The 26,433-nt window shown below is 39.0% G+C and overlaps 1 protein-coding gene across 1 annotated transcript in view; it reads right to left on the bottom strand.

The window, feature by feature from the left end:
* DENND1A (DENN domain containing 1A) overlaps positions 1-26,433 on the bottom strand; it is a 920,735-nt gene that overhangs the window by 20,451 nt on the left and 873,851 nt on the right. The window contains exon 21 of the mRNA XM_063432346.1: positions 12,302-12,390. Within this exon, the coding sequence (XP_063288416.1) occupies positions 12,302-12,390 (89 nt within the window). The remainder of the gene's footprint in view (positions 1-12,301; positions 12,391-26,433) is intronic.

Here is a 26,433-nt window from a genome sequence, read left to right on the forward strand (position 1 = left end):
AAAGGTAGATAAGTTCATAGCACTCGATAGCACTGCAATAGCAAACTTCGAAAATTTGAAAATAAAATAAATAATTCACATATCTAATGAGACTGCAAGGGGTGTGAGGTAACAAGTAAATAACCACAGGTGGGATTTACATAAAGAAGATAGTAGACAATATGGTGCTTTTTTCCTGTTAATAAGAGTGCTGTTTGGTACTTGGTATAAGTAGAGGCATGTTGGAAAAATGGCATCAGGTAGGGCGTGAGCAAGGAGCACACAGTAAAATGAGGGAAGGGGTAAAATAAATAAATAATATGTTAGCACTTTAATTATAATTTTTTTTAAATAAAACAAAATCATACAAACAATGAAAATTGCACAGATTGAATAGGGAGAGAGGATATAAGGAAATTATAACAAAAACATTACAACTTTTTTTTTTCTTCTGCCAGAAGCAATAATAGGATAAGCTGTGCGGTCTAGTATCAAATGCTGTTGTTTCATAGGAAGGGGAGTTGGAGTCTCGCAATACCTCATGCCTCTCCGAGTGTCTAATTTATAGGCACAAAAACCGAGTTCACCAACTCCACCTAGGGAGCGACAGAAATAGTTTATTTTAGTTTGTTTCTTTCAGTTTTGGGATATTGTAGCTCCCCCTTCTCTCAGAGAAGGAGGTCGATCCAGGCCAATCTGGTTGATTCGATTAGGCGGCCAAGTTTTGTATGTTTTATATGTTATGTATCTGTTATGTTAGTAATTGTGTAAACACCTTTGGGGATGTGGGGGGCTCATCTCATACAGGATAATGGTTAAAATGATGTCGGTGAATGTTCAGGGCCTAAACTCTCCCTATAAGAAATTTCTAATATTTAATTATATGCTCATAAATAAAGTGGAAGTGGGTTTCTTACAGTAAACACATTGGAGGGATAAAGTCAGTTGGGGAGGCACTAGAATTCCCATCCTATTTCAAGCTTCAGTTAAAGTTAAAAGGAAACGAGGGGTAGCTATAATATTTTCCCACTCATTAAAAGTGGACATATTATATCAAGCTTAAGACCCAGAGGGTCGATTTTTTAATTATTATTTGTAAGCTAAATGAGATTAAATACACACCGATTAACATCTATCTACCAAATGACTCTCCCGTTTTCGTTTTGAAAAAAATTCTGGAACAGGTGGAATTATTAAAAACAGGAATCTGTTTAATAGCAGGGGACTTTAACTGTGTGTTTAACCCAAAATGAGATAAAGAATTCTCTAAGAAAGAACCGGCAAATTATAGATTAGTTAAACTGGACAAATCTTTGAGTAGTAATATGAATAAGCTTGATTATTTTGATTTGTGGAGAACTTCATATCCTGGGAAGTCTTTTTTTTCTAGAATACATTTGTCATACTCGCGAATTGCTATGATTTGGGGCAACCTTGCCTCTCTGGAAAATTTAGAAGATATAAAAATTCTGGATAACTTCTGGTCAGACCATAGCATTAACATGTGGACAATGAAGGATAAATGGAACAAAATTAACAGAGATACCTGGAGGTTAAACGATCACCTATTGTATAATAAAAAATATCTTGAGATATTTAAAAAACAGATCATATGTTTCTTTGCACAAAATGATCCTAAAGACACCTCATACGCTAATAATTGGTGTGCTTTTAAGTCTACTATGAAAGGGAACTTCATAAGTCTGTATGCGAAGTTTAAAACAGAAAGTAGTGCAGAAACGGTAACTCTGCAGGCGGAATTAATAAAAGCTTCTAATAAAAATAAACAAACTCCCTCTAGAGAGAACTCAGATATTATGCATAAGATACAGAATCAAATGAACTTAAAACTTCTAGAAAATAATGCAAAAATCCTGAACAAATTAAGATGTAAGCATTATAGTGAAGGAAACCGAGCAGACAGGTTATTGACAAAAAAATTGAGAGACAAGGTTGCCTCAAGGAGAATCGTAAGTCTGGCAGATTAGTAAGGAGAATATCTTAATCCTAAAGAGATTGGAGAATGCTTCAATTTATATTACAGCAATTTGTATAATCTCCCAATTACTAATAAAAATATGAACGACTACTTAGAGAATAATAACACCCCTAAGATCTCGGATAGCCAAAAAACTAGTTTAAACTACCCGTTAACTACCCAGGAGGTAGAGAAGGTAATTCTTAAGCTTAAGTCTAAGAAAACCCCAGGACCAGATGGTTTATCAAATTTGTTTTACAAATATTTTGTAGATTTGATTAGCACTCATCTAGGTTGCACGTTTAACTATATTGTTACAAAGGGGGGTTTCCCTAGAGAAATGCTTAGAGCCAATATTTAAGCAGGATAAAGATCTATCAAAAGAGGAAAGCTACAGACCAATATCTTTGATAAATACCGATGTAAAGATGTAAAGATCTCCTCGGCAATACTAGCAAACAGACTCAAAGATATCTTGAAAAACATTGTTAATAATGACCAAATAGGTTTTGTCCCGGGACGAGAAGCTGCGGACAATACGAGGCATACAATAGATATAATAGACGCTGCCAATAAGAAAAAAGTCCCAATGCTGCATTTAGCAGTGGATGCTAAGAAGGCATTTCACAGGGTGGGTTGGGAGTTCTTGAGCAAGACACTGGAGAAATTCGGTATTCAGGGCTAGATGTACCGGGCAATCCTGTCGTTATATGATAGCGCTACAGCAAGAATGGTGGGACCCAACATCTGTGCGGACTGGTTCACATTACATAATGGAACCAGACAGGGTTGCCCGTTATCTCCAATCTTGTATATTATGACAATGGAAATATTGGCAAATAATATTAGAAATAACTTATTAATAAAAGGATTCTCTACTAAACAGAAAGACCTTAAGCTGAACCTTTATGCAGATGACCTGATCTTGACCCTAACCGACCCTGTCGAATCGCTAAAAGCTCTAATGAAGGAGGTGGAAGCCTATATTTTAATATCAAACTATAATATTAATGTGCACAAATCAATAGCGATGACCATCAATATAGACAGAAGCAGCAGGTCCTACTTGGAAGAGTGTTATAATTTCAAATGGACTAGAAATACCTTACCATACTTGGGCATAATAATAACTAAAAATATAGTGGAGGTAATGCAGACAAATTTTTAAAGTATTTTCAGATATACTCATAGTTCCCTGAAAAAATGCAGGCATTTCGAGTTCTCTTGGTGGGGGAGAATCAATCTAATTAATGCCTGTCTGATGCCTAAATGGTCTTATTTTGTTTGCTTCCCTTAAGAATGACTCAACCTTGGCTTGATTTGGTGCAGAGAGATTTTGTTAATTTTATTTGGAAAGGGAAAAGACCCAGAATTAACACAAAACTATTGATGCAGAAAAGGTGGTATAGGCTTTCCTAACATGAATTATGCATATCTTTCAAATATTACTTTTCACTTGTATATGACACAACTACATAGTACTAAAGAAGAGGGATGGCATATATTAGAAACGGAAATGAGTGGGGTAGAAGATTTGAGCTGTTTGGTGTGGTTGGGGAAAAAGGATGATCGGGTTAAAGTGGCTAGCGCCTCCAACGCCTGTTTGGATTCACTGTTGAATGAATGGGGTAAAATGAAATGCATGAGTGGGCTAGGAAGCTTCAAATGATCTAATATTCCATTATTTGTGATGGATTTACATATTGAAGAGTGGACTCGAAAGGGCATAAAGCAAATTAACCAATTATTGTTAAATGACAACATTAAACCATGCGCAGCATTTACTCAAAAGTTTCAATTATTGTCAAAATAATGGTACAACTATTTTAGAATTAAAAACTTTAGAAAACAAAACGTTCTTTATAACTCTTCAGAGGACGCATACATTTGAAGTGCAATACTAAATAATGAGGCAGTACTACAAGTAGCTTCTAAAGTCAGAAGAGGTTTGTTAAAAATAGAAGCTCCTACTAATAATCTGATAAGTCCAAAAATGGGAGAAAGACCTTAAAATAAAAATTTTAAGTGAGGAGTGGTGTCGGGTGCTACCTCAAACAATTACAAATATACACTGTTTGAATATCATAGAAGTGGTATTTAAGGTACTGAACAGGTGGTACATGGTACCATCTAAGATGGCTAAAATGTATAATTCTAGTTCCTCGATCTGCTGGAGATGCATAAACACTATGGCTCTTTTTTACATATATGGTGGGAGTGTGAGTTGGTGAAAGAGTTACAATCAATGTTTTTTTGTAGGTTACAAAGGTTAATAGGGAAACGAATCTCCAGAGGTCCAGAAAACGCATTACTACATCTCCATATTCAAAATCTACACTTTAAAGATTTGTATATATTTCTGTACATTATATGGCTGCAGTCAAACTAATTGTTGCACAAAATTGGAAGAGCTTGGCACACTTTATATTAGAGCATTTCCAAATACAAGCCCTATACCAATTAAGGATGGAATCTTTAATTTCTAAGCCATATCAAAAAAAATCAGGAGTTAGGTAAGCATCGTCTTGAAAAAAATGGAGAGTGAGTGAAGTAATACCTGAACAAAATTGCTGTATCAAAACTATTGTTGCTAGGAAGAATATAGGTAGGAGACCCCCCCCAACAATCCCCAAAGGTGTTATTGCAAGTGTTGTAATATAATGTTGACTGTCATAGTGTATGGGTTTTTTTGGGTCTTTTTTTTGTTTGTTTGTTTTCTATTTATGGTGTTCAGTGTAGGGCAGGTGCCCTGGATATGTCTTTTGTATGGAAAAACAAATGAAGACGTAAAAAAAAAAAAAAGACAAGGGAGAGATCAGAGGACAGAAATTAGAGGTATGTGGGATCATGAGGGAAAGAGAACTGAGAAGGAAGGAGAGATCGAGGTACATTTGAAAGGAACGAGAAAGCAGGGAGACAAATGTAGGGAAGATGGATGAGCTCAAGGTATGTTTTTTTTGGAGAAAAATAAAATAAAAAATATAATAATATTGACATATATAATAGAAAATGATTGTTATGCATTACCCGACTACCACAAAGTCATTATTGGGCATAGAAACTCCAGAGTGCAAAAAAAAAAAAAAATTGAAGTCTCTCTGAGAACATATAGGTCAATATGAAATCTGACTGTCGGTATACAGTTAGGAAGGTAACAGATGGACTTTTTTCCACTCACTCAGCTGCCTTACTCCTCTGAGTAAGTGCCAAGTTAGGCATCACATGCATCAAAGCTATGGTGTTTCTTAATTTGGGATTGTGCTCGCCTATTTGAGTGTGTCATTTATTTTAATAAGCGTGATCTTTTTCTGCTATTTTCACAGCTTTACCACGTTCTATGGATTATTTCTTTTCTTTCCATCTCCTTTTTTATGATGGGTGGTATACTGACTGGATTTCTATTTATATAGGAACAGTGGAGATTAAGTTTTAGAAGAAATCGCTGTCAGCTGAGATCAGAGTTATATTTATTCAGCATATCATAAAGTGAATGAATCACTCTTGCTCTGTGCTGGCTAATGACATATTAATGGCGCTGTGGGAGGTGGAGTTACATCTCCGGCAGCAACATTTATGGCTCTGTATATGCAGAGTTTCATACTGTAACCCTACACACTCTGACTCCAAGCACCATGACCACTTCAAAATCACTGTGTAATTATTTTAAAATTAAACACATTTTGTGTTATGAAAAAAGGCTGAAATTACTGACCGCATCTGCAGGTCTGGGTAACAAGTTTCCATTTTAGTCTTAATGGGATTTGGAGCAGAAGAAAAACAATCAGGTCTGTTTACTAGTGTGTGAGTAAAGCAGCGTAAACTAAATGTTGTATCTTATAAAATATCTGTGTGTAACTAGTCTGACTTGCTGTGAAAAAAAACTAGCATAACTTGACAGTTCTAGCGTAATTGATTTTCAGGCATATTGCCTACAAACTCGCAGCAAAATGAGATATGCCTGTGTTAATGATTGCAAGTGTGCCTCATCAAAGGGAAGCCACCAATTAGCTATCATGAGTTTTCAAATATATAGAACCACAGAATGTTTCATGTACATTTAACTATCATTATGCGGTGTTGTCTAAATGTACCTATTCAGCTGTTTATATATACACTTTGATGCTAAGCCCCTTAAAATCTGCATCAGGGAATATTTGGAATTGATACTAAAAAAAAGAAGATTTATTTTACACCTTTTCATTTATTACTGTGTATGTATGTGTAAAGGGACACGCTAAGCACCAAAACTACTTTATCGTAATGAAATTGTTTTGGTGCATAGTTCATGCCTGTGCAGTCATACTACTCAATTTTCTGGCATTTAAGAGTTAAGTTACTTTATTAATGCAGCCACAGCCGTGACTCACATGTGCTCTGTGGTATAGTTTCCTGTGAAGTATCAGCGGTCCAGACGAAACCCTTTACTAACTAGAATCACAGCAAAATGACTCCAGTTAGAGCAATTTTTGTATTATTTTCCTGTGACCCCCACCCCACCAAAAAAAAAACCCTTTAAAAAAAAACAAAAAAAAAAAAAAAACTTGGGTATTAGTAAATCAAACTAAATATCTCAAGTGGAATCTAATCTGGAAAAATAAGTCTTGTGATTATGGGCTTTTAATGCTGGCAATGTATTTCAGCTATAAACTCCTACTCTTATTATGCTTTACCTATAAATGATATTATTTAGTATATTACAGTTTCTGAATATTGATATAGGGGTTGCATATGGTGTGTTATATGTGATTGCTTCGGTAATAACATACTACAACACCCAACACCATACCTGCCAAGTATCTATATTTAGCAGGTACAGTCCCTCTTTACTATTCCTAATGTCCTTCAGTTCTATGGGTTCAGCATTATTGGTGTGTCTGAGTGTATAACAGAGGTCTACAGCAATTATACTCACAGTAAGATGTCTGTACAATAAACGTGTTTAGAAATCAGTCTTTGTACATAAGATACATTGTTCTTTCTCTATGTTTCAATTTAGGAGCAGAAATTATTAGTAAGTCAACTAAAATGTATCAGAACAGCCTAAACACACACTTCCACCTCTAAACCAAAGTGTGACTGTAACAAACTCAATCATCTGGTGTTCCGTTGCCCATACCCCCTTGTTCATCCCCCGAATGGACAGTGTGTGGTCCCCTCCTTGTTATACCCTTTTGAACACCAACCTCCCCTGGCTGTTAACCACAAATTGGTGATTAACTTGAGTGTTTCCCTGTGTGGCCGCCATAACCGAACGCACATGGTCTATTGCATGGCGGCCATTTTGTCTCCTAAACGCAGGCAGTGGTACCTGGTCGAACGCCTGGAACAATTTTTCACATTTCCGCGAACCTTGGCAAGGATGGTACTGCGCCCGTCCCACTTCCAGACCAACTAGACGAACAGCGTTTGGGACATAGGATCTGCCGAACAGAGGGAGCATTCGTCAGTGTTCATGGGAGAACCCACAAAAGATGACCGGTCGTTGCCTTGTTTTCTATGGAACTATTTTGGGGTATCACCTCATGGCGTTCCCGAACCACAGAAGGGATCTGAGTGCTATTTCGACAATGTAGGCGCTCAGACCCAAGCTATTCGGTAATATGACTTTTGTGGGGTTCCTATGTTATTTAAACGTATTTTTGGGATTATTTGTGATATTGTATATGTTTTCCTATATCTGAGAGATAATTGAGTTATAGTTTTCTCACTCAATTATCTCTCAGAAACAGAGGCTCCTGGGAGGAAAACCCTTGAATTTTGTATGTAGGATGATAGGGGTCAGTGCAAAAAGCTGTGTGTGGTCTGAACTGAACTGAACTGTGCGTTGTTCAGTTGCTGGGGAGGAGGTGGTTTATTCACTTGGCTCTTTCTTGTTCCTGAGTTCCTGAATTCCTGATCATAGCAGAGAGAGAGTCCTGTCTGGACTAAGGCTCTGTAACAGTCCCTCTTTGTCCATTTAAAATGTTGGCTCGTATGCGTTTTGGATTTGTGCTGCCCTAGACACAACTACATTCAGGCACCCCCAAAATCTAAATTTGACCCCCCACTTCGTGTCAAGGCCACTTTTTTGACTGACAGACACATGCCCTCATTGATACATGCACTGATATACATTCACTGACAGATACACAGTCATTGGCACACACATACAGTCATAAGCACACACTGTTTAACCAACACACACTTTCACTGAGAGACACACACTGACACACACTCTCAGATACACATAAAATGACATACAGACACTGACAGGCACACCCATTCTAACTGAAAGACACACACACTTTCACTCACTCACAGACACACACTGACAGCTACACACACTCACTCACTCACTCACTCACAGTAAGGTGGACAGCCCAGAACACAAGTCAAGCAAGGCATTTGTCTGGGAGCTTGGGGTGGCATTTTTTGGCACCCCCCCTTCCTCCCCCTCCCCCCCCCCCCCCCGCCCCTGAAAGTGCTGCCCTAGGCAAATGCCTTGTTTGCCTTGTGGTAAATACATTCCTGCTCGTATGCATCCCTATCATTGTAAACATGGATATGATTTAAGGTTGGTGATGTGCGTTCCAGTAACATTTTATGCAAATGTTGTCATTGTTGATCAGTGACAAGATTTTATTCTTTAACCCCTTAAGGACCAAACTTCTAGAATAAAGTTAACAGGAAAGATGGAAACCAACATGGCTTATCTTGAGGTAAAGAAAATATGCTATGCAAGGGATTATGTGGACTTGCAGTAGGACTTATCTCGTATGGTTTTATGTGCATATGCGGTTTAGTCCATATATTAAATACAAATTGATGTTGCAAGTTCTATTCGTCTCCTTGGACCTTTTGCTACTTGCTCTGAGATTTTTTGTTAATTGATGTTGTGGATGCGTTACTCACATTGCAAAATACTATTATCTTTTTTCTAGCAATGATTTATTTTAATGCAGCAGGCTCTAGTAAAACAAGCTGGGTAAGATTTATGTGACCATGATCTATCTCCCTTTTACATTTATCTTGGTTTTTGAGTCACAGATGATCCTGGTTTGATTTCCCTGAGAGATTTACACAGCAATGAATTGGCTCTTCTAAATTCTACAGTGAGTGTACACTGTATTAGAAGATTGTCTTTATCAGTGAGTGGGAACTCTGTTGTGCTTTAATGTCATGGGATATTACTATAAAAGGGAAAAAAGACTGATCTGCTGTGTAGTTGTCTCATACCATAGCAGTAGTTAGAGAAAAAATACAGAATTTTGCTTTCTGTTACTACTCAAATTATTCAAGCAAACATTCTGTTCTGCTTCTTCAACCCAGAATAAAAGTATTTCCTAAAAAGCAATGAACACACATATACGGATACTGGACTGCATTATACAGGCAAAGACAAACAGACATATGCACAATGTATACCCAAAATATACAAGTGAAAGCAGCAGTGGAGGCTTGACCATAGAAGTACATGGGGTAGTGACACGCCACTTTTTATTGTGTGCAAAAAAACCAAAACATTTGCAGTAGTTTAGAAACACTAACAATGTTTTTCTGGAAGTGAGAGTGGTGAGCCAAAACAATATGGAAATTTTACTCTCTCTTTAATTCTGTAATATGTTTCAGTTCTACCCATTTTTTCAGCTGTTTGGATAAGCTTACTTGAGAGCATCTAGGCATGTCAAAAGAGGGTGTTTGTTGAAATCTGCACTGCATCAGCAGGTTTTGCCTAGTGTCCTTTAAGAAGGATTTCAGAAATTTCAACTAAATTGCCATTCGGGCAGTAGAGCAAGCTACCCGTGAGTGGAGGCATGTTACTGTCCTCTCTATTCAGGAGCCATCCCTGGCTGATAGCAGCAGGAGGTGGGGTTACAGTGCCCACAGGAGAGATAATCAAGAAGTTATATTGGAATTAGCCCAGGGAGAGCACAGCAGCTTCTGGATTTACTCAAATATATAGTTAATATATATATATATATATACAACGCCAAGGAAGCCCAGGGGTGACAAGGAGGGGGGGGGGGGGGGGGGGTGAGACATTTCTGACACACTGCACTGTGCTGCCTATCACTAATAGTTTTAATAACTCCTACTGCACAAACCCAGCATCTTTTTTAATCCCTTAGTGACCAGACCACTTTTCAATTTTCTCGCCGTTAAGGACCAGGGCTGTTTTTACATTTCAGCGGTGTCTGTGTTTAGCTGTAATTTTCCTCTTACTCATTTACTGTAGCCAGACATTATGTACAGTTTTTCTCGCCATTACATGGCCTTTCTAAATATACCATACCATTATTTTCATCATATCCTATAATTTACTATAAACAAAATTATATAATATGATGACATTTTTTTTAAACAACCCCACTTTTCAAACTTTGATGCCCAAAATCTGTTACTCATCTACAGCGCCAAAAAACACCCGTGCTAAATAGTTTCTACATTTTGTCCTGAGTTTACAAATACCCAATGTTAACATGCTCTTAGCTTTTTTTTGGAAAGTTATAGGGCAATAAGTAAAAGTAGCTATTTCCAAACTTTTTTCCCCCAAAATTAACGCAAGGTTACATTGTAACACTGATATTTTTAAGGAATCCTTGAATAATCCTTCACATGTATATAATTTTTAAAACAAGACAACCTAGGGTATTATATTTGGGGTATTTTGACTCTTTTCATGCAACTATTTTACCACCAATCTATGGCAAATTTAAAAATAAAAATAAATATTGGTGAATTTTTTGACACACATAGCAATTGAAGAATACATGTACTGAGAACTTTAAGGGTTACTGGCAAAGAACACCCCAATATGTATTCAGCAGCATCTCCTGAGTACAGTGATACCACCCATGTACAGGTGTGTCGGGTTCTCTGGGGGCTAAAATACCTTATTTGGAGTGTGCCCATTCCAGTTTTCCAACGTGGAATTTTCACAGCTGGTCATCATGCACCCATGTCCTATTTGGGACATTTTTGAATGAATAAAAAAAAAATATATATATATTTTTCAATTTATTTTACTGAGTGCCTTGACCCCTCGAGGCACTCCGTACAGACAGAGCATCAAAAGCCTGCCTGATGGCTTCCGATGCTCTGCACTGCTGGACGCCACGTGCGGCAACCCAGAAGTGATTGCTTCGGGGGGAGCGATCCCTCGGGTGCCCGGAAGTAAGGGGGGGAGGGTACTGTACGATGCCTCGACATCGAGGCATTGTGCAATACCCATAGCCGTGAACATATGAGGTACGTCCGTGTTCCTTAAGGATGTATTAGCCGCAGAAGTATGATATATACGTCTGCGGTCCTTAATCCCTTAAGGACCAAACTTCTGGAATAAAAGGGAATCATGACATGTCACACATGTCATGTGTCCTTAAGGGGTTAAGGACATATTAGCTGTGGACGTTTGAGGTACGTCCACGGTCCTCAAGGACTGTGTTTTTAGTTGGACGTACCTCATACGTCTGCGGTCCTTAAGGGGTTAAAGAGCTCAGTCACTCTGCTACCTGCGACACTCATTTTCTGGCTGGTTGAAATGTTGTGAAGCTTCAAACTGCAAGACTGACTCTAACTCTGAGGACTGATCTGATTCTGATTTTAATAAGTTTTAACTTGCAATGATTGCTGCTTCTGTTAACCATGCCAGCTACTTCTTGGCTCCATATTACCACTCAAGATTAATTGCATTGCCAGCTAGGTAACAAGGAGTCTATTAGTATGCTGCTGCGTTAACCTTGTGTACACTGTGTGCTGAGAGCTAATAGTGAGTCATGAGTAGCTGAAATGGTTGGAGTCTATCAGTATATTGATGCTTTACCAATGTGAATACTGTGTGCTGGGAGCTAATGGGAGTAGCGGACATGTTTCGTAACAGCAGCAATATGTATTAGAAAGTTGACGTTTTCATATAAAGGAGATATATATATATATATATATATATATATATATAAAAAGAGAGAGCTAAACCATTTTACAGAAACATGTACGGTGTGGTTATCTCTGTATTGCAGCTCTGTGTAATCCATAACAGTGATCTTGGCTGTGTTGGATAGTTATGTTATATCTCTATTGTGCCTAGTTCTGTGTATTATATTTTTTCTCAGCTCTGTTTGTGGTATGGTTATCTCTGTATTGTACTCAGCTCTATGTATTTTATAGATATCTTTATATTGTGTCTAGCTTGTTTTATTGTATGAGCATCTCTGTATTATGCTCAGCTCTCTGTATTGTATGAGCATCTCTGTACGGTATGGGGAAGGAGTCTAGCTCCCTACCATCTTAAAATGTCACCAGATGCCACTGGAATGCAGTGGGGTTTAAAATGAGCCTGTACGAAAACAACAGAATGAAAGAACTTACTGTTCAGGGCTAGAGATGGACGTTCTGCGGCCTTCCACAACTGCATTACTTTTGGGTCTTCGTGCAACATTAGGCCTGGGAGGGCGAACCTGTAATGAACAAATTGTAAGAGTATTAAAGATAATTTATAGCAGTGAGACACCTCTTTAGTGAGCTAGGGCTAGGTCATTCATTGAAGAAACTATGAAATCCAACAGAATGATGGTCATCCTAGCAAAGAAGAAACATAAAATTGCTTTATAAGAACAATATTGTAACCGACAAGCCTTTCATATGTTCATACATTTATGTTAAAAAAACAAAACAAAATAAAATAAAAAAAAAAACCCTACACAAAAAAAAAATGAAAATGAAAATTGTTTCAGCAACTTTGCAAGTCACTCTAATTGTGAATTACATTCTCTAAAAACATCTAGCACATATAATATGATGAAGTGATTTGCTACTAGTTTTGCTGGAAGGCATGCTCAAACAAACTAACTACAACTTATATTTAACTTTATGTTGCATAAACACTGAATATATGAACATTAAACGCAAACACTTTACTTTAATGTAATTTTGCGGGTAAAGTAAATATCTGCCTTTTTCAACTCGCAATAAAATGTACACTGTTCAGCGTGTGTCTGGTTGTCTTTATGGAATTACAGAGAGCCAGGTCTAGTGGTAACCCGATTCTAGAGTTACAACTCTATCTGTGCTAAGAACACTAAGCCTTCTTGCAGATGTGCCAAAGTAACAATTTATTGTCATATTTATGCTGAACTTGACATTTACAATCCTTTAAATTCAAGCTATATGCAAGTTTCGTCTTTGTGAGCTTGGTTGTACTACAGAGGATTTACATAGAATTTATATTAATATATTCTGTTTTCATAAGTGCATGCCTCTATAGTATCCCCAAGTAGTATGGACAGTCCCTCCCTAATCTGAACCCAAATATCTCTGTCCTTCTTTTACATTCTAATTTTCAACTTTTATTTATTAAGCTCCATATTCTTGGTGTGTCTGATCCACAGCAATTATACAATATTATGCCTTTAAACTACAATAAATGTGTTTTAAAATCACTCTTTTTGATTTAAATAAATTGCTCTTGTTGTAAATTACATTTTAGTTGAAAACAATATTAGCTGACTTGTCAACAAATGCATTGCAGCTTGTACAAACAAATAAAATGTGATTAAATATGCGCCTTTCAGGATTTACCTGTGGAGTCTTAGTCAATGAAAGACTTCACCGGTCAATCCTAGAAAGATCGATTTGTTTGGGGGCGGTCTGCAAATGTATTGTGGTCTACAAGACATTTGAGTCATTTGATGAAAAGTCTAGTTATTAGTAGGTCACCTAAAATGTATCAGATTATACTCACCTGTGGCAACACCTCCCCTATAAATTGTTCCTCTTTGTTCACCTGAAATACTGGGAGGTATGCCAGTGTTTATTTTAAGGAATGCTGTAGACACCCAGACTACTTAAGTGGTCGGGATGCCATTCCCCCCACACATTAACCCTGCATAAAAAATCCTGCAATTGTGAAGGAAAGGCAATATTTTCTTCTTTTTTTTAAAAATAATTTATTTAAGAGAGACAGACAGGCAGACATACGAAACACGACAATTCAAAATGCTGATGAATACATCGAGTAAACATTTAATCTTCCCATCAATTATTCAAGAAGATGTCACAAGTTGGCACTTAGCAACAACAGATTGTAAAAATGGTTAGTTATACAATAATCAGCAAATTACAAACCATTACCATAAAATAAATGAAACACAGTAAAATAGGAAGCATGTCAGATGCACAAGAAGCAGTACTCAACATCAGAACACTAATTAAAATCAGAGATGTTCGATGATTCAGCATCGATACATGATTTTAAGTATTTAATGGTAAACTAAAAACATATAGGAAGGAAAAGGAAATAGAGGGAGAAGAGAAGGGGGATAGAAAATGGAGGAGAAAGAATAGTGCCACAACGCACGATCCTCGACCCTAAAGGTAATTGCCCATCTAATTACTATTAGAACTATATTCCCTCCAAGGGTCCCAAACTTTGAAAAAAGGAGAATTAGGTCAGTTCAGTTAGGTCATCCATAAAAAGTTATCCTCTATTTTTGAAATAACCTCTCTCATTGGGGGTGGGTCAGTCTTAAGCCACCTAGCCACCAGGGTAAATAAATTTACGTTTTTGAGAGTGTTTAGCTAAACCATCAATTGATCGTGAGAGCAAAAATATCCAGGGAGAGAAGTCAATTGGCCGGTGAAGGACTGCACCTGCAAGATCCCTTACGCTCTTCCAGAATCCATGCAACTTAAGGCAGTCCCACCACATGTGGAGGTATGTGCCTCTATGGCCAGCACAGGTCAGTCGGATTCTTCCCAATTCTACATTACAGAACGGGAGTGACAGGCCAACGAAACAGTACTTTATACATTTTATACATTTGTTCCATTGTTACGATAAAATCTTTGGATGCCTGCTCTCTTTAAATTTCTAAAGTCATGTGGAGTCATCAGTGAGTGGTTGCAAGCTAGTTCATATTTAGTTCTTAATCTATCCCAGAGATTGAGTGAATTCAAAATGGACATGCATGATGTACAAAGTGGAGCCAGAGAGGACCTGTCAAGCCACATATAAAATGAAGGTAAGTCAGAACCCATCATGCCAGCCTTCAGATCAACCAAACAGCTATCCCCTGGAGGGGTATTACTATTCGGGACAATTGTGCAGCAAAGTAATTAAAAATTCAATTGGGAAGCACCAAACCCCCTCTACTTCTAGGTCTATACAGTGTGTTTCTAGCTAATCTATGGTGCTTATTCTGCCAGATAAAACCATCTATCATTCTCTGGAGTTCACCTAAATCGCCCTTGGTGACCCTGATAGGTAAGGCTTAAAATAGAAACAAAAGTCTAGGTAGCACATTCGTTTTGATGCATTGGATTCTATTAATCCACTAAATAAGTTTGTCTTGCCAGCCCCCTAATTCCCTCGTCAAGGTATTAATTGGTACATATAAGTATTAGAATATAGGGTTGCAAGGGAAGATCCATTTTTTTTATTTAAATCAATTTATTGAATTTTCAGAACTAGAAAAGGTAGGTAAGTCATAGGTATAGTGAGACATGCAGGTCTCTTACATATCAAGATCTTTCAGTGGTGGATTGAAATTAAAAAATGAGTGATGCAATTCTACCAATATATTGCTATTTAGTTTCCGTCATACATCCCCTTGGAGTTCAGGAGCCTTAACATGTTATACTGTTGTATATTCTTGTAAACAAAGTTGGAATTCATGGGTTATAGCGTGTGTGGCTGTTATGTTTCGCTTAGTGTAATGTGTGCACCCGATGAATTGAGTATGCTGAAGCTTTCCATAGTATTCCTGTGAGGTTCCTTCACTTATCTGATCTATAGGGTTTGTGATCTAACCTTGTCACCACGCCCCACTTGTCTTCCAGTGTGTAATACGAATTCTCAATGTTGTTTCTATTCTTTTGGGGTAGTACTATTCGCCCAACTTCATATACGTGAGGTTAAGTCAGTGACAGGGTAGTTGCATCTCAATGGGTTACATCGTTAGTCAAGCATGTAGAGGGGAGAAAACCAATAGTGGGTGGTAGGAGAGACAGGAGAGAACAAGAAAAAAAAAACACAGGAAGGAAGGGGGTGTGAAGGAAGGGAAGTGTTGTTCGTGAACCACCGTTATAACATGTGTATCCTTAATCAGGTAACGGGTGTGCCGTTATAGGCCTCTGTGTATTCCTTGCTGGCCTATACCTTTCTTTGGGTAATGTTCAGGTCCTAAGGTGGGGTGATGGCGCGTTCATGAGCCCCTCCCCATTTCCCTGTATATCTGCTATATATGTGAACCAGGGTCGCCATTTCTCTGTGTGTTTCAGTTATGGGCTATTCAAGTCTTTTCCTAAGTTGTTAATAACACATTCCTCTGGAATTCCTAAATTTTCCAGGGTATTTTTCATATATTCATCCATCCAGGTTTCATCTTCATTGAGAGTGGCTTTGGGTATTGGGTATAGTGGCATTGGGTATTGAACCCCACGTATGTATTCCTTGTTTATGATGTGATCAGAACTGCATCGGTCAGAATGTATTGGCTGAAGCTCCATGTTTTGGACATGGTTCAGGCTTGTAAGAAGTGATGGTAGGTTCCATCAAGAATGCACTTCTACCAGTCTCCATGAAGTATAAACTATACTCAAAGCCATGAATGTAATTTTTAAAACATTTGGGTGATGCATATGGAAGAGAACCATAAAAGGTGTTTAGTGTTTGATAAACATTTTTTCCTTTTCTACTTGTACAGAATCTAAAATCTCCAACCTTCACACATGTTGCTTGTGTAAAACACATTTTCAATTCTGTCCAGCTCTTGTAATTGCAGTGAGGCCTACAATAATATGGCTACCCCTGCCCGTTCAAGCATCATAACCAGTACAGCTTGGTTCCCTGGAAATTGGGCAAACTCTTAAGCAGCAATTTGCTCTCTTTAATGGATCCCCACTGGTTTGGTGCAGAAGCAGTCATCATTCATTGACTGAGAGCATCAACTATCTCTTTTCAGCCAATGAATGACATTCTGTGCAAATACATTTGCACATAATTGACATTGGCTATCCGGAAGTGTTGTTGAACCTCAGACAGATGAGCAGTTGGTTAAATCCTGCATGTGCAGCGTTTCAAATCAATGAACTGGTCATGATGCTTGGAGTTTAATTTTAAAATGCCATTAAATTTAAATTAAAACTTTAAAGTAAATTATGTTTCATCAACATTAAAAAGCTTTAAAAATTGAATTTCAATGTTTTCTAGTTAGATTATTCTTTGCTTCCCATATTTAAGTGATTCATTATGGCTGGTCTTGCTGCTATGTCTCTGGTGACAGCAATTATGGCTGGCTTTGGCGGGTTTGCAGACCTGGAACGCTGACGTAATATATAACATCCCTCTGATGCTCATAGAAACGACTTTGCCCAAACTGGAGCAAATCCCCTTTGCCTATTTCCTCAGGGAGTCAACAAAATTATAAACGCAACACTTATTTTTTACCCTATTTTTCATGAGCTGAACTCTAAGACCTAAGACTTGTTCTATGTACACAAAAGGCCTATTTCTCTCATATATTGTTCACAAATCTGTCTAAATCTGTGTTAGTGATCACTTCTCCTTTGGTGGGATAATCCATCCACCTCATCGGTGTGGGATATCAAGATGCCGATTAGACAGCATGATTATTGCACAGGTGTGCCTTAGGCTGGCCACAATAAAAGGCCACTCTAAAATGTGCAGTTTTATCACACAGCACAATGCCACAGGTGTCGCAAGTTTTGAGGGAGCGTGCAATTGGCATGCTGACTGCAGGAATGTCCACCAGAGCTTTTGCCCGTGTACTAAATGTTAATTTCTCTACCATAAGCAGTCACCAAAGGCATTTCAGGGAATTTGGCAGTACATCCAACCGGCCTCACAACCGCAGACCACGTGTAACCACACCAGCCCAAGACCTCCACATCCAGTATCTTCAAATCCAAGATCATCTGAGACCAGCCACCTGGACAGTTGCTGCAACAATCGGTTTGCATAACCAAAGAATTTCTGCACAAACTGTCAGAAACCGTCTCAGGGAAGCTCATCTGCTTGCATATCATCCTCATCGGGGTCTCGACCTGACCGTAGTTCGTCGTCGTAACCGACTTGAGTGGGCAAATGCTCACATCCGATGGCGTCTGGCACTTTGGAGAGGTGTTCTCTTCATGGATGAATCCTGGTTTTCACTGTACAGGGCAGATGGCAGACTGCATGTATAGCGTTGTGTGGGTGAGCGGTTTGCTGATGTCAATGTTGTGAATTGAGTGGCCCATGGTGGCGGTGGGTTTATGGTATGGACAGGCGTATGTTATGGACAACGAACACAGGTTCATTTTATTGATGGCATTTTGAATGCACAGAGATATAGTGATGAGATCCTGAGGCCCATTGTTGTGCCATTCATCCACGACCATTTGTGCCATTCATCCACGACCATCACCTCATGTTGCAGCATGATAATGCACGACCCTATGTTGGAAGGATCTGTACACAATTCCTGGAAGCTGTAAACATCCCAGTTCTTGCATGGCCAGCATACTCAACAGACATGTCATCCATTGATAATGTTTGGGATGCTTTGGATCGGCGTATACGACAGCACGTTCCAGGTCCTGCCAACATCCGTCAACTTCGCACAGCCATTGAAGAGGAGTGGACCTACATTCCACAGGCCACAATCAACAACCTGATCAACTCTATGCGAAGGAGATGTGTTGCACTGCGTAAAGCAAATGGTGGTCACACCAGATACTGACTGGTTTTTGGACCCCCTGCACTCTGCCGGACCTCCTTAATACAATATAACTGCACATTTTAGAGTGATCAGCCTAAGGCACACCTGTGCAATAAACATGTTGTCTAATCAGCATCTTGATATGCCACACCTATGAGGTGGATGGATTATCTTGACAAAGAAGAAGTGCTCACTAACACAGATTTGTGAACAATATTTTAGAGAAATAGGCCTTTTGTGTACATATAATAAAGTCTTAGATCTTGAAGTTCAGCTCAAAATAGGGGCAAAAACAAAAGTGTTAAGTTTATAATTTTGTTCAATGTAGAAACCTTCAGGGAATCAGTGCAATAATCTGTTAAGGGCCCCCCATCCGCTATAGAGCAGAGTTGGCCAATAGGTAGATCCTCACCTTCGAGAGATCAATAAACAGCGACAAATAACTCTGCTTTACAAGTCTTTTCGCTTCGGTTTATTTAAGCAAAAACATACCAAAAAATCAGTCCAAGAATAGGAGGGCAAATAAAACAAAAACCTATTTTGTTTTCAGTCGCAAAACAGCTTATAACAGCAACATTTTTGAGAAGTGCTTCATGTTACTCAACTGTAATAATGCTTGGATTGTTATTAAGAAAAGTGATTAATTATCGGGAATTCTTGCAAATGGAATTAGCCAAAAGTACTTACTTATGTGCTAATTAGAGGAGGGGAGGGTTTTTTTTTTGATGAATTTTGCACAGCTAAATTCAGTTTCCTTGACATGCTTCTATGACATGTTTACATCTCTCAAGCTGGCAATATTTTCTTTTTTCTTTCTCTTAAATGAAAAATCTCATTTTTCAATGCAACGATACTATTTCAAGGAAATGTATCTGACTTTACATATCTGGGATGAATCCAATATTCACTTTTTCAGTCAACATTTGAAATATGTCAATTGCAGGGATTTTGATTGTAAACTACCCAGGGCTTAAGCCCACAATGAGACTCTAGCCCTGTATTTTTACTTTATTCATTTTTCTTATTTAATTTTATATTGTTGAAGAATGTTTCTATGTACTTTGTTGGTGGTGCTCAGTGTGGAGGCTGTTGGCTGCCATGAGGTTTATTACTTTTGATTCATTATGCATTCAGTATTTATAATATATCCAATTCAGATACTTTGTTGGGCTCTGCTTGCACGTCCGTGTGCGCTTGCGTGATGGCCACAGCCATGGTGATACACTGTTTCTCTAGCTCTCAGATATTATTCTGGGCACGTGCGTCCGGTCCTGAGACAGCGTCAATGTGTAGACGTCCCCTTGTACGTTTAACATCATTACGTTGACGTCACGTAAGGAGCGGAAGTGATCTTCTGGCGGGAACTTACCAGATTTGTTTAGTTTAACTCAATCAGTTCAACTTAACCATTAACCTTTCATCTAATCATGAATTGATTGAATCTAATCTATGGCATAGCTTACAGCTTCCATTGATGGGTAAGCTACATTGGAGTGCATGAACTTAATTGTTTAATTATGTTAATTTAGCTAATCACTTGTATTCTTATAAAACTGTATTTGGGTATGCATTTGATAGCTTGACAAAGACCGTTTAGGTCGAAACGTTGTGAGTGGCAGTGGGTTCAATAAATATCCTGGAGTGCCTGGACCGGTTTCTATTTTCTACCTTCACAATGAGACTCTTGTGATGCCGCCTCTTAAATATCTTATGCATAAGATGAAATGCAAATGGACATCTATAGTCTGTATATGAATGTTTTAATAGACTGAGGCATACATACAGAAACACTTGTATATCCAGGAATAGAAACATTTTTATACATACCTATACAGCTTAGAGAAATATAAACGCATTAATGCATAGACATTTAAACACACTCATGCACACTGATGCACATGTAGACACACCTATGCACAGAGATACACAAACACATACAGGTAGAAATGCATACACAGATACTTTCAGGAACATTTCATAAAGACATTTGTACAAAACAATGTAAAGGAAAGAAACACTCATGAATACACTCATGAATCCAAACACACACACACACACACTTAAATACAGACACACTAATTTATGCCTCCCAAATGTCCTGATTTAGGTAAGACTGCCCATATTTGGGAGCTATGTTCTGCCGAGGCAGCCATTTTTCACTGCCTTCAAAGCATCAGTTGAACAAGTTATAACATGTTTCACGCCTAGAGACATGGCATCTGAACTTCAGAGCTGGTGCACTGTGAAAAGTCATACACAGTCTGCTTTGCTTCATGTACAGTGCACTGGGAGATGCACAATGATGTCTCTGCTCTGTGTGTGACAAATGCAGGGGAATAGCACCAGGGCATGTACCCCCACCTAAGATACCAAGATGACAGGCCAGTCCTTTAAAAGCTACATTTTCAATTCTATTGCGTGATTGGGGCCTACTTGTATCAGTTTACAGTTAGGTGCACCTCAGCAGCAGACAGCTTTCTACTAAGGTGGGTGAGTTCAAAGCTTGTGCTCTCCTCTCTCTCTACATCTCAATTCTACATGTGAAAGAGTGAATATCTGTCTGAGTCAATTGAGGAAGTTGTTAATTGGTAGCAAATATGCTTGGAGCTGGGAATGCTGGAGGTGCAACCTGGACATCAGTTTTATGCTACCATCAACCTCCCTTTCCATACCTGGATATAGGATATATTTGATGCTAAGTGGTCATAACCTTTACATATGTTGCTTTCATTTAATTATTAATAATATGTATAATATTTTATAATAATATTTATAATAATTTTACTAGTATAATTGCCTTATATTTTGTTCACATTCAATCAGTATGATTTGCAGGCCTAGTAGTGGCAAAAATCGATTCTAGATCCTCCTGGTGGATATTAAGCAGGACCATCTGGTACATAGATTTGGTAATCATTTTTGTTGCCAACATATAATTGGCCTAGTGTTCACATTATAGATTGCTGAATTTATTAAAATAAAATAGAAAATTCTTCTTCATATGATATCTTGCAAATGTCATTATATCCTTATACAGAGGCATAACTAGAAACCACAGGGCCCCGTTGCGAAAACTTCCCTGGGCCCCCGCTCTTGATATGTCCCATTCTGCCCTTACCAGAGCCCCTTGATGTGTCTCATTCTCCCCTTCCCCAGCCCCTCCATATCTCTCATTTCTCCCCAAGCCCCTCAATGGCTCTTCCCCTGTCCTCTCCAAACCCTCCATGTGTCTCTCTCCTCCAACCCCTGCTACCCCTTCATGTGTCTCTCTCCCCCTCCCATGCAACCCCTCCATGTGTCTCTCTCTCCCTCCCATGCAGCCCTTCCATGTGTCACGCTCCCCCTCCATGTGTCACTCTCCCCCACAGCCTCCTCCATGTGACTCCTCCCTTCCTACCCTGCAGCCTCTTCCATTTGTCTCTCCCCCTCCTACTCTGCAGCCCTTCCATTTGTCTTCCCCCTGTAGCCCCTCCATGTGTCTCTCTCCCCACTCCCCTGCTCCCCGTCCATGTGTCTCCCCCTCCCCTGCAGCCCCTTCCATGTGTCAACCCCCAAAGCCCCTCCATGTGTCTCTCTCCCACCTCCCCTGCAGCCCCTCCATGTGTCTCCACCCCTCTCCTGCAGCTTTTCCATGTGTCTCCACCATCTCCTGCAGCCCCTGCATGTGTTTCTTACCCCTCTCCCCTGCAGCCCCTTATATGTCTTGTCCCGTCGTCCCCCCGTACCTGTTTCCCGTGATCGCGGTACCTGTCTGACAGGAAGTGCTCTCTGCAGTGCTACACAGGCAGGAAGGGGGCAGCACATCGCTCCCCACTAGATGGTCAGGCTGATTAAAGGTATGCTGGAGACCTATGGTCACAGGGGCGACCGGGCCTGTCACTCTAGGACACCGGCCCGTGGCTGCGACCGTGGGTATCTAGCATTTAGGGAGAGTGCACTGTGACTGTGGTAGTTATGCCACTATCCCTATATTTGTGATGCAAAAATGTAAGACATTTTGACTGAATCTCTTTCTCACAGGCCATGCAAAGGTAAAGGTGTCCACAGGCTTTTGAGTGAATATGTAGTTTTTAAATATGTAGCATTCCATGTGTTTGAGATTATATTATTTGTACTCGATATAAGTGACAAAAAACCCCCCAAAAACATATTCTTCTTTTATTGTCTATATGTGCTATGTAAAATTGCAACTAAAAATGTAGATGGCAGATATATGAGGTTCGTGACTTAAAGGGACACTTTAATATGTGGTATTTGTTGCATGCTCAGTTTATTAAAGTTTTCAGATAAAATAAATATTTTGCAGAATGCTGCACCATAAGTCTGTCTGTTAGCCACACACCCTCACTCCAGCAAAATATTTCTTTAGCAAACATATGCACACAACCCAGCCACTGACAACAAACAACAAAACAAGCTGCATTAGAAGGAGAGGAGACCCAGGGAGGCATATAGTAAGAATATCACTATTTCTCTGACTGTCTGCAGTCAGGTTGTTAATTAAGAGCAGGTCCCTCAGTGCTCTTGGGGAGAATACCTTTGATAAGGAAGTCTTTCTGGCATGAAAGGCGTGGCTAAGGAGGCGGGCTTATGGTGTAGCATTCTGTAAAACATTTATGTTATTGTGCAAAAACTATAAAAATAGAGCATATTAATGAGGCCAAAATCTATCAAATGCATTAAAATTGTATTAGTGCCTGGAGTGTCCCTTTAACGCTCTTAATCAACTGGTTGCCAAGTCTTCTTAAAGCAACTGCCTGAAAAGCAAAGCTAAAAATAAAAAAAATAAAAAAATCAGAGATTGGCAAAAAAAACCACAAGTTGTGGCTCTTTCTAAAAGTGAATGGAAAATCAAGTGTCAAGATGAAAAAAACAAAACAAAAAAAAAACCCTGAAGTTTGTGGCAACTTGGAGACTAACAGGGTAGAAAAAAAAGAACAACAGAGCTAATTAGAAATCTGAGCTGTCTCAGAGAGTTGTTAGATGGCCAAGTGCCAGTGAAATAAGGAATACGCCGGCAATAAGAAAGATGGGAAGCAATAAAAAGATCTCAATAATAATTAATGAATACAAAAGAGAACTATGCTAGTCATGCCTAAAACGACACTCCAGGTACACACACACATGCATCTTATTCAAGCCACATACAAATCTTTTTAGTTCTGTTAAGTAAAGTTCTGTAGGTTTTTTCAGCGTAACCTGCTCCTTAGCCACTCCCCCTCTTCTCAAAAAACAATTTATTTAAAATATATTTCCTTAATTCATACTTGGCTCAGCCAAATAGAGATCAGTGTGAGCCACAACAGCCAAACACTGTCTTTCTTTTATCTGCCCATTTCCCCTTAGAGTAACTTTGAAACACTATACGAATGTGACCAAACTTCATGTCTGTAAGAACCTCATGTTAAGATTTAGAAATATTCAAAAGCCACAATAAAATGTATTGGAGCATTCAACGTAACCCTCCATGTGCTCATTCCCCCCAGTCCCTCCATTCATGTGTTTCATTCCCTTTGCCCCCCCATGTGTATAATTCCCTTAGTCCCCTCGTGTGTCTCATTCCCTTAGCCCCCTATGTGTCTCATTACACCAGTTCCCCCATGGGTCTCATTCCCAAGCTCCCCATGTGTCTTATTCCCAAGCTCCCCAATGTGTCTCATCCCCCCATGTGTCTTACCCCCGGTAACCCCATGTGCTAGCTTTCCCCCACTGTGTAGAGTGTCTGAACCGCGGACCATGGTAGAGGAGCTTGTTTCCCTCCACTTGGTCTGAGACTTACCAGGTTAGCTCTCGCAGTCCATGTCTGCACTATATAGATGACCAGAGGACAGTGATTGGCTTTGGGCTGGAGTAAGGACAGCAGTTCATACTGATCTCTCATCAGCTGACCTACACTGTTTCAGGAAAATGTTTCTTGAAAAAAGGAGAAGTGGCTAAAGGGCCAAGGTTATGCTGTAGTAAGCACTTATAATCAGAAAGCAAAGTGGATGAAAGAAAGAGAGAGAGAAGAAAGGTGTTGACATGTTGATGAGGGCTGCAGTACGGGTGGCAATATAAGATGTAAAAAAAAACGCATCATTGCAAAGATAGGTGTTGTAGTAACATATTTCTTCATGGGCAGTGCAATATAGGCGTGATATCAAACAGAGGGGATTACAGAGACATTTAAGTTAAAATTGTTAAGATATCCTGGCAGTCGAACTTTCACAATTACGGGCTACTAATTGCATAATGCTTAGATCTTTAGTCTTATGTCCGGCCAAGATTAACACAGAACGTAGCGTCACTCTCTTTGTGAAGATTGGAATCTTATGATGCCCATTATTGTTGTATATGCACTTTCATAGAGCATTTATCATCATCACTTTTAAACCTTGTAAAAAATGAGACACTCATTACAACATCCAATGACAGTAAGACCTAAACATAACTGAAACCAGTCACTTTAACGTGATAAATTCCAGTCTTAACCCCTTAAGGACAAAACTTCTGGAATAAAAGGGAATCATGACATGTCACACGTCATGTGTCCTTAAGGGGTTAAAGGGCCACAGACATCTTATGTTTTCAGTTGTATACTGGACAAATCACTTAGTAAGGTACAAATCTTAATTATTTGATCAAAAATGCAAAGGAGGAATCCGAAAATGGCCGCAGTTTAATTATTATTAAATAAATGATTACACAGTGTAATATGTCATGTGCTGTTGTATTTACCTCATTTTAAGACCTTAAGAACAGATGATATGTAAAACAAGAGAATTTAAAGAGGGCATACTTTTTTAGCTGCCACTCATGCTCACTCCCATCAGCCTCAGCCAGGACCAGAGCATCAAGCAAGCCACCCTCCAGGAGACAAAGGTAAGCTAACAGGAGTGTAGCTGAGTGTTTGTGTCAGTGTGAATATGTATCTGTATGTCAGTGCATGTATCTATGTTTCAGTGTGTGTATCTGTGTGTTTGTGTCAGTGTGTGGTTATATTTATGTCAGTGTGTGTATAAGAGTTTTTGTGTGAGTGTGTATCTGTATGTCAGTGTATCTGAGTGTGTCAGTGTGTGTGTGTATCTGTATGTCAGTGTATCTGAGTGTGTCAGTGTGTGTGTATCTGTATGTCAGTGTGTGTATCTGTGTATTTGTGTCAGGGGGTGTGTATCTGCATATCAGTGTGTGTATCTGAGTGTTTGTGTGTGTATGTCAGTGTGTGTATTTGAGTGTTTGTGTCAGTGTGTGTATCTGAGTGTTTGTATCTCAGTATCAGTGTGTATCTGTGTGAGTTTGTGTATGTGCCAGTGCGTGTATCGGTGTGTCAAGGTGTTCATACATGTTTGCGGGCTGTGTGTGTCTGTGTGGGGAGGGTGTGCTCTGGCGTGGTGAGGGTGGTGCCGTACCTGGTGAAGCCACCTCCCTGAAATGCATTTTTGCAAGTTGGTATGTCTGATAACTGCAGGTGAGATAATATTGTCTGAACATGATATCACTTCTCTACAGAGGAATTTGGACAAATTGAGAGACTAGGCCGGCAAGTGGCAGATCAGATTCAATGCAGATACATGTAAAGTAATGTATATTGAAATAAGGAACCCACAAACCATTTATATGTTAAATGGGGTTGAGTTAGGGATAACATTGGCTGCAAAGGACTTGGGCACAATTATAGATAACAAACTAGGCAACTGTATGCAATGCCAGTCTAGTGTTGTAAAATCTAATAAGGCAATTTCATGTATAAAAAGGTGTACTGATTCATGTGATTAAAGTACAATGTTACCTTTTTATAAATCA

Source organism: Pelobates fuscus, chromosome 9 (genome assembly GCF_036172605.1).
Source record: "Pelobates fuscus isolate aPelFus1 chromosome 9, aPelFus1.pri, whole genome shotgun sequence".
In the NCBI taxonomy this organism is placed as follows: Eukaryota; Metazoa; Chordata; class Amphibia; order Anura; family Pelobatidae; genus Pelobates; species Pelobates fuscus.